Source organism: Hydra vulgaris, chromosome 01 (assembly GCF_038396675.1).
Source record: "Hydra vulgaris chromosome 01, alternate assembly HydraT2T_AEP".
Taxonomy (NCBI): Eukaryota; Metazoa; Cnidaria; class Hydrozoa; order Anthoathecata; family Hydridae; genus Hydra; species Hydra vulgaris.
In genome coordinates this window covers 3,424,432-3,435,000 of record NC_088920.1, presented here as the reverse complement: position 1 = coordinate 3,435,000, position 10,569 = coordinate 3,424,432, and the positions used below count along the sequence as shown (strand labels likewise).

The 10,569-nt window shown below is 30.7% G+C and overlaps 1 protein-coding gene across 6 annotated transcripts in view; it reads left to right on the top strand.

The window, feature by feature from the left end:
• Window positions 1-10,569, top strand: part of LOC136075023 (uncharacterized) — a 49,821-nt gene that overhangs the window by 6,719 nt on the left and 32,533 nt on the right. For all 6 annotated transcript variants that reach the window (XM_065787236.1, XM_065787235.1, XM_065787234.1 and 3 more), the window contains exon 2: window positions 2,171-2,221. In XM_065787236.1, coding sequence (XP_065643308.1) covers window positions 2,185-2,221 — 37 coding nt within the window. In that variant the 5' untranslated portion in view covers window positions 2,171-2,184. The remainder of the gene's footprint in view (window positions 1-2,170; window positions 2,222-10,569) is intronic.

Here is a 10,569-nt window from a genome sequence, read left to right as displayed (position 1 = left end):
AACTTTATCCACAAATGAGGGAATGGTTTGGACAAGGGAGAAGAATATTTACGCAGGATGGCGCTCTATGCCATACTACAAAATCAGTGATGGCGTTTCTTCATGCTCTTGGCATAGCTGTTTCGGACTGGCTGGGGAACAGTCCCAATCTCAACCCAATAGAGGGATTGTGGAATGAACTAAAGCATGCCCTCCACTAACAAATGTGATCTGATAGAACGTTTGATACAAGTATGGCACCTTGACGAATGTCTCAAACAACTTGCTGCCAAATTTATTCGGGGTATGCCTAGTTGCGTTGCTCAGGTCATCAAGAACAAAGGGGTATCAACTCAGTATTAAAGACTGATTGATGATAAACACTTATCATATGCTAACTAATTATCATATATGTACATGTAGTTATATACCCTACATACTTTTGTGCAAGTATTGCTGCGATTTTGCAATATATATATATATATATATATATATATATATATATATATATATATATATATATATATATATATATATATGTATGTATATATATATATGTATATATATATGTATATATATATATATTTATATATATATATATCAGGCCTTGTTAAGAATAGCTACGCAGCTCTCATTTTGATTGAGAAAAGGCGATTTTACTACGCGATCAGAAGTTTTGAGCTAAGCAAAAACTTATATCTTTTAGAATATTTAAATTATCTTTTGATTACCGTTAACGTGACGTTTATTCAGAAGAAATAAAGTCATAAGTAAAAGCATTTAACCGCAATTGTAAAATAATAGATTTTTTTGTTAAAGAAACAGTTTGTTTCATAATTTTTTTTTTGCTTTTAAAAATTAGTTAAAAAAAAAAAGTGTTTTAAGTTTTATCTTAAGGAATTAAATATATAAATTCCTTTTAAATATAAAAATTATTTTTAGTCATAATAAGTTTAAAAAATGCACGATTTATTTTGATGTAAATAGTTTATTAATAAGATATTTTGTTTATTGTTAATTCAATAACGTAAAGTTTTAATGACGTTCATTTAATTTACGAAAATAAATTATGATCACGAATATGTTATCGGTAACTGATAAATAACAAAAAAAAACTTTATTGTTTAAAAACATTATTAAAAAGAGTTCACAAATTAAATAAGAAAAAATGTAATAACAGTTAATAAAATAACCAAAAACCAAATATAAAATCATAAGAAAATAAACAAATATTTTACGTTTCATGAAAAAAATATTTTTTTCAAAATAAAATTTAGTTCATATTTGAAGAAAATAATAAAAATAATTTTTTTAATAAGAACTTAGATTTTATTTGTAACTTTTGTTATAGTGAGAAAAAAACAAACTGTTTGTATGATTTTTAACGCGTTAATAAAATAACTTTAATTACAATGCGGTACTTGAAAAGACGCTAGTGACGCAATATAACTTCTAACGATGCAAAATATATTTGCTGAGTTGAGTTACTTAGAAATGCGCTACGCGTTTTCGCTAAGCAGCGAAATCTCGTAACAAGGCCTGATATATATATATATATATATATATATATATATATATATATATATATATATATATATATATGTATGTATATATATAAATCTCAAACTCAAGGCATCACTTGATCTTATTCCTACTGACATTCTGAAATCTTGTGCTGAAGTTTTATTATTGCTTATCTAGCGACCTATCAAAATAAAGTGTGCATCGTTGAGCAAAAACATCACTTGGTACAAAATTTTTCTATACATCTGCAGCACGAACTTCAAAAAATTTGTTTAAATAACGCGAGACTCAACATTGTTAAAAAAATTTCTAAAAAATGACTAAAAACTGAACTTTTCAAAGATGCTTACTCAACCTAAAAACCTTTTTTTATACTTATTTATTGGTGTTTCTGAATTACTTTATCATATTTATGATTGTTGTCAAACTATGTCACTTTATTCTCTAAATATTATTATTATCATTATATATATATTTATTTATATATTTTTATTTGTTTATCCATTTTGCTTAATTAATTAAAAAATTAATTAATGTAGTTGTTGGTGATGGTGATAATGATTATGATGCTAATTTTTTATTATTTTATTTTAATATTTTTTTTTAAACTTTGAGTTTTTCAATTGTGTTATACCAATTAAAAATAAATTTCTGTTTATTTAACCAGGTTGGTTTTTCAAAATGTCTTCATATTCATCAGAAGGTGCTTCGAATACAGGTAATTCTTAAATAATGGTAAATAAAAAAAAACAAACAATGAAAATAATACTCATAAGAATTATCATGATTATGTTGAAAAAAATGATCGAAATGATGATGATAGCAATGATCATGATTATTACGTTGATTATCATGTTAGTTTAAATACTTAATGTAAAACTAAATAATAAAATATTTAAATGTAATTACGTTTAAATATAAGTTCAAAAGTTAAACTTATAATTGAACTCTATATTTTAACTTTTATATTTTTATCTTAGTTGAATTTGTCAAGTTTTTGTCAAATAATCCAGTTTTAAGATTTCTATATATTTTATATTTAGAGACATTAAAAGTATATATGGTTATGGTTACACTTTCAAAAACTAAAATAACAAATTCATATTTCTATGTACAGTTAAAAAATTTCATATCGAAGAATGTTTTTCATCGGTTAAATAAAAATGAATAGAAAATGGAGTATTTGCATTAAATACTAATTAACACAATTTTTTTCTTTACTTTTCTATTGAAACGTAATCAATCAAAAAATCGTCAAGTGTATTTAATAAATTGAAATTACTGAACAATATAGGAAAAATTAATAAAAACATATTGTGGCATTGTTAATCTTTAATAGCTATCAATTTATTTTATTTGGAATAGCTTACTCCACTTGAGTAATTAGCAATCATCAATAATAAAATAGTATCAGAATTAACTATCGAGAAATGCTAGGAAATGCTAAAGCAATTTTTTTTTGAATCAACTTATATAGCAATAAATGTGTCAAAGTAGTTTCCTTTTTATAAGATTACGGCTTTGCAGAATTTCATGAAATAATGAATCATCTTTATAGTATTGCTTAACAATTTCTTAAACAACTTTTTTAAAAATCTCATTGGAAATTTTTGAATCAATAAAAAAAATCAAAAAAGTATGAAATCTTCCTCATAAAGTTTTTTACTTTAAATTTGAATAGATAGTGTCGAAAAGTTTAAACAATAAATTGTTTTTAAAATTTTCTATTAGCCATTTATATTCATAGTTAGATCGCTAAAAGTCTTTCTATAATTTGATGTTTTCATTTGCAAAAGTAAACAAACAAGGTTTCTGAAAAAAGATCATAAAAACCATATCTTCAGAATCTTATACAAGTTTACAACTTTTATAAATAAAGACTTAAATAAGAATAAATTACAAAAAATCATGTTATAAATACAAATCATATCAACAATATTATATATATATACAGGGTTTGTAATAAAGCGAACACGATCGCGCTCTGCTCGTAAAACGCGTCTGTCTACTGTATTTTCAAACGTTCTAGGCGCGATAAACAACGCTCGTTCAGCTTATAACGAGCATATAAAATAACGCTCGTCCAATAGTTTGGGATTATTTTTTTATTTTTATAAAATATTTAACAAAGATTTTTATTAAAGATATTCTATTATCAAAGCACTGATATTAAATATAAAAAGCACTACGTCGTTCTCTTTTGCACTAACGTAATGAATAAGCAGTTTGAAGTCGTTAATAGTCACAAATTTCAATAATGGAATGTGCACGTGGATACGCAATGTGAATACAAAAATGCTCAAATAAAATAAGAACAGAAAATTAGAAAACCATTATAAGAGAATTGAAACAGCAGAGTATTTTTTTAATCTTGTGAAAATATCAATTAAGATTTATTTGATTTATTGTTTGTAATATTCCACACATCGTTTATAATAAAAATAAATATTAATAATAGAGTAATTTTTAAAATTAGTTTTTGTTCACACTATAGGTTTTTTATTAACTATTATTTATTTTAACTCAAATTTAAAACGATTCTGTTGTTTAGAATGTTCGCAATCCAGGACATTTGAAAAGGAAACAAAGTAATGATGTCAATATTTATTAAATGGAAAGTTATTATTCTTATATATTATTATTTCAAATTATTCTTGTGTTATTTTTTTAAGATAAAAAAACGTAATTTGAAAAAGAAGTTTTAGAAAAAAATTAAATAATTAATTTGAATAAAAAATATCAAGAAATATAAAAACCATTAACTGTTAATTAAGTTTACAGCGTAACATTTTAAAATACTTATATCAAAATAACGAGGCAAAACTAAGTCACTAAATTATACTTCAATACTAAATCAATAAGAAGTTGTGTTTTAGTTTGATATTATTTTTTTATAACATAAATAGTTAAAAATAAAATCGCGATCTGACAATATACAAGAAGTTTGGAAGTATAAGAATCTACTTCGTTGAAGTAGTTTCATGAGTATGATACTAATTGAAACATTTTTTGACGAAAGAATTATGTAACAAATTAAAAAAGATATAAAAAATAAAAAGCTTTTTATGAGCATCGCCTTCAGCAATTTTCATGATCGCGCTCGCCGACGTTATCTCGAGCACACATGATCACGCTCGATGAAAACATATTCTAATTTTACGAGCGCGATATAACACGCTTGACGATTTCCTTCATCGCAAGCCCTGTATATATATAAAAAAAGTCTGATCTCATTGTCAGAACCTATCTACAGCTATGCACAAAAGTTTAATCAAGATTTTTTCATGTTATGTGCCAGTTTTTATATTAGGTAACCAAAAAAGTTCGTGCGGTTTTCGGTAATTGAATTGTTTTTAGCATTTTTTACAACACCCACATCGCACAAGGCAAGTAGCTTTGTTGCGTAATAGAACGCGTGTGTCACGCGCAGTTGCTGCATATATAGTGTAGGCTTGTAACGAGCTTACAGGAAAGGTTTTGTGTAAAGAAAGGATGGCAACCCAACCAACGATTATTCGATTTTGCTTACTTTACGAGTTCAAACTTGGAAGGAATGCAACACAAGCAGCCAAAAACATCTGCACAGCATTTTGAGAAGGTACAGTAAGTGAACGCACAGCACAGAAGTGGTTTCAGCAATTCTCTTCGGGAGATGAGTCCATCGAAGACCTGCCGCGTTCTGGACGCCCATTGTTGGTTGATGAGGATGAACTGAAGGACGCTGTCGAGTCTGACTCCAGCCAAACTTGCCAAGAACTTGCAGTGAGGTTTGCTGTGAGTGTTGAAACCATCCGCCTGCATCTGCATGCGATTGGGAAAGCGTGGAAGCTGAGTCGGTGGGTTCCGCACAAATTGTCGATCGACAACAAGAAGCAACGGCTTACGATCTGCACCTCACTCTTATCACGCCACAATATTGAGCCTTTTCTTGATCGTTTATTGACATGCGACGAAAAATGGATTGTGTACAACAATACCAAGCGTTGCTGCCATTGGTTGTCCCCCGATGACCCCATCCCAAAGACACCCAAGCCCAATCTCCACGAGCGGAAGGTTTTGCTCTGCATTTGGTGGACTACAGCTGGTGTGGTGCATTACGAGCTGCTCCCAACAGGCCAAACCATTACTGGACTGGTCTACTCAGCACAGCTGCAACGAGTTCACGACCTGTTGCTTGTAAAGCAGCCTGCACTGGTGCACAGGAGAAGAGTTCTGCTTCTCCACGACAACGCGAGACCGCACACCGCTCGCGTGACTCAGGACAAGCTCCAAAGCCTTGGTTGGGAGAGTTTGCCTCATCCACCATACTCGCCAGACCTCTCCCTTACTGATTTCCATTTTTTCCTTTCCTTGGGAAATCATTTAAAAGGACAGCAGTTCCGAGACCAGGATGCGGTTGAAATGGAGTTGAAAGCTTTTATAGACTCAAAGGACCGAGAATTTTTTAGAAGTGGAATAAATAAGCTTGTTTTACGTTGGGAAAAGGTTTTAGATGCTAATGGTGACTATTTTGATGAATAAATGTACTTACTTTTGTCGTTTTGTGTGTTTTTATTATATATGGAAAAACCGCACGAACTTTTTTGGTTACCTGATACATTTAAAGTTTAACAGATATAGATCTTTAGTTAATTTTTTTTGCAGTTTGCTATTTATGTTTGTATTGAGTAGACAAAAAAATAATATTTGCACACACTACATTACTTCCAATAAATTTTGAATATAAAGAGTACTTTATATGACTCTTATATAAAAAAAATATTTTCAAAATTACAAAAAAATATTTTAATTGCAAAAAATTATCTAGAATATTATCTAGAAGAATAACTGCAATTTTTTAACTTTAAAATTGCTAATGGTTAGAAAAGCAGTGTCTGAACAAGTTATTAGACTGGTCAAATCATAGCAGTGTTGAAATTAGTAATTTTTTGGTTTTTTCTAAATTTTGTGGATGAAAAACAGTGAAAACCCGGGAGCTATCAGGTAACATTGTAGACATGCTTAGAATCAGAATCAGAAAAAAAAAGCTTTCGCTCAGCAACAATATGCTAGCTCAAATATTTAACCAATCCTTTTCTAATCAAAATGTAAGCAAAATACTTGACATGGCAATTGTATGGCAGAAGCAAGCAACACATCTTCCAGCAAGACTGGGCTCCAGCACAGCACATATTATTACAAACTGATTTACCACGAAGAAGATCAATTTGTTGCCTTGGTGCACTAGATCACCAGACATCAACCCAGTAGAAAATATTTGGTCATGGATCAACAATCAATTGGTAAACCATCAAATACAATTAACTCAGTATTAGAAGTAACTTCTGAATCAGTACTGGTTAAAAGTGCCACATAAGGTGTGCATGATATTGGTTGACTCAATGCAGACAAGGCCTTTTTTTGCTATCAAGCCAAAAAAGGCATCTGAATATTAACTTTGTATTTTTTTTTTGTTTATTCTTCGTGTTCCTAAACCTTAAGTAGAATAAACTTTTATGCAACTCATTTAATGATTATGTAATTATTTATTTAATTTTTTTAAATTGTTTTTTTAACTATCTTATCTTATTAATGTTAATTGGATAGGTTATGAGTTGTTCTTTTAAAAATGAAAAATATTAATTAAATATCTTTTCCTGACTTTTTTTAGTTAAAAAAACTGTGAAAAGTTTGATTAAAATTACCATCTTGATTAAACTTTTGTGTAGAGCTGTGTAAATATATGATACAAAGCAGGCTTAAAGCAACCCGGGAGCAACAGGGGCATTTGCCCCTCCTATTATTTTTCAAATAAATAATTTTGAAGAAATTGACTGAAAAATGACTTAAAAAAAAAAATATTTATTTCGCAGGCCCGTTGTTCTTACGAGCCTGCAAAGTAAATATATTAAGACATCTCTTTATTATAGGAAAGAAAAGTACAAAAATCTTACAGTTCACACCTGTCCAAAATTGGTAGAAACTACTTTGAAACCCTCCAGAAAAACCCTTTTAAGGGAAGATTTTTGTAATATTCCTGATCACAAAAATGTAAAATTTGAAATCATCTGTAACCGTCCTTGGAAGAAAATTTGATTTGAAAATTACATCCTATACAATAGAGAGATTTTATTTTGATTTTCTAGAGCATTCAAATTTGAAAGCTTATATTTAAACATAAATATTATCATATGTGTACATAACTAGATTAAAGCATAAGGTAAAGAGCTAAAAAAATTTGTGACATTTTCATAAAGTGATGTATTCTTTAGTAAATATTAGTTTTTAAATTCTACATTGCAAAGCATTCTTAACCACACATGAAACCACAATCATGTCCATAATATTGATAGGAATAAAAAGAAGTATTCTGTGTGTTCTAAGAAGGAAGAAAGTTTTAAGTTACTCATTCCTAAAAAAAAAAATCTTAGTTTACTGGCAGAACAAAAAAATAGTTTTTACTTTCAATTTAGATATTCTTGCTGTTGTAGTCCACAAAACAAGTTTGCAGCCACTTTCCATATTCTGGATGGTCTACTGGCCTCTTGTATCTGCTCCAATGAGACTTGAAGCTGTGGTGAAGAGCTTCAGTGGCCTGCTCACTATATTTTTCAAGGGAGTCTTGATTCTTTTCTATGAAGTGTTTGATGTGGTAAAACACTGCATGGACTTTTGGAATAACACTTACTCTGTCAAGAGCCAGATAGGAGGCTTGGAATGATGATAGTTTTTCATAATAGTCAGGTTCCAGGGTCATTCCAAAGCAGGCAGACACCACTGCATCAAGTTTTCTCAGTGCATCAACAATGCCAAAAATAATGAACGCACAGTCTTCTTCTGCAAGCCTTTGAAGGATATCGACATTTTTGAGGAGTTTTCTACACTCATTTCCTGCAAACTGACCACCATGGAAAGGCTGAGGCTTGATGTGAAGAGCCTTGGGCCACTCATCAGCTTTCAACCACTCTTCCTTCAATGCTCTTAACAGATGGTTGACTACTCCAAGTAAGAGATGGAGTTCCATTGGTGGAATGAAGTCAAAGACTAGGACATTATCAGGCAAGCTTAAAGAGGCTCATGGACAACATTCTTAAAATCTTTGGCTCTTTTGTAGTCCTGACCATTGTCCTGGAATGCTTTGAAGCATTTTCTCAATGAACCGAATGTTCGAGGACTTCCACATGCAGACAAATCCTTTGAGTCAATTTCACACCAAATGCATGGGTGAGAGCTTGAATGGGACTGCAAACTACAGATAATATTGGTTAACTTCAAATCACATGAGATGAGGAAATGGGCACCCTCAGGATGAATAAGATTCAAAATTTTGCTTACATTGTTGTAGTTTTCTGGAACTTCTTCTGCTACAGCATCAAGAAGTTGACACTTCACTCCACTTTCTTTAGCTACTTGTGATGTCAAGGTTTTCTTGCAAGGTGGAGACCTAGACTCCACCTTGCAAGAACTCCTAACACTTGCTCCATCTCTTGAATGCCCAGACTAACCTTAAGCCACCACCACCATCTAGACCAAGCTTCACAATGTGCTGTGTATAGACTTATCTTTGAAGCAGGACATCATTCAGAAGTTCTCCTAGGTTTTTGCAGTGTACAACCAATTGCTTCCTTCTCTGTGATTTGTCATTGCAGACTTTAATGTCAGTTTAAGTGAAATGAGCAGACAGCTTCTTTCCAATCTCAATAAACTTTGTTTTAAAGTTGGGTTCCACAACGTGACTTTTGGTGACTTTGTTTATGGTAGACACCAATTTATTCATTGAGGAATTGGACAAACCAGTGTTGACTTGGACATTCACCAGATCTTCTGCTGTCAGTAGTGGCGTGTCTCCAAAAAGTTTTTTGGCACTTGATGGTCCTAAAATAAAGTTGGAAACATATATAGTTGTATTTGTTTGCTACAAGTAAAATAGACACTTAAAGTATAATTATATTATGATGGATAAACAAACATAAGTAGTTAAAAGCATTTGATTATCTAATTAACAAATTTTGATCTTTAGGTGCTAGTCTAAATGTGTAAGAAAATATGCATTTACTGATTTGACACTACACTAAACCTGGATAATTATTTGATATGTTTGATTCAACTAAATTCAGCTGTAAGTTAAGTTTGGTGTACTTTATCATGCAACAAAATAAATTTTGTACTTATTCAAACATTGCCCTATCTCAAATTTAAGGGTACATTAAACACTAACTAATCTTTTATTTTATTATAAGAGATAACTAACAAACATATCTCTTTTTACAAGGGGCTTTTTGATAACGTGTCTGTGATTTCTTAAAATAGTAAACTAAGGATAAGAATGCTTAGTCTTAAAGCTTGTACATAACACAATAGTAATTTTAGCATAACTTTATGTACCTTTGTAAGACACAAAGGGCGGCCACCTCTACTTTGTGCAAGTTTGACAGTTCCATGTGGAGATGCTTCTTTGACAGTAACAACTGAAGCTCCAATTTGCTCACTGACAAGAGAATCCCTCATTGCTAGTTTTCTCATGTTTTCACGAAATGAGAAGCCAGAGCAGTTATGTGATATTCCTTTTCCAAGAATAAACAAGCACTCTGAACATCTTTTTTGGTTTGAAGAAGACTGTGAATGTTCAGAGGAAGTCTCCAGTGGGTGTTTTTCATAAGACTTCTAATGTCCTATTTGACAAATCAGGCAGTCACAGTCCTGTTCCTGAGTTGAAGGTCTGACTTTTATAGTTTCAAATTGAAACATAAGAGGAAGTGAAACATTCTCACCATTTTTCTTCTTTCCAAGAGCAATCCTGCATGTGTCACAAATCCCTTTTGGAACTCTAGAGTCTGATATGTCAAGTTTCATTTGGAGCACAGTTTCAAGTGTATTGATCAATTGATTGTTCAACTCTCTTGTACATTTTCTCAAGCAAAAGATACAAACTGTTTTTCTACAGTCTTCATGAGTTTTCTTTGAGTTTGGCATTTTTCTGAGACTTTTAACAAAATTTTGCTCAATAAAGGTCTAATTCTAAAGGTAAAGTATCAGAGAATTTGCTATTTCCCGAAAAAAATTTTGCAGACTTTTAAATATTTTAAA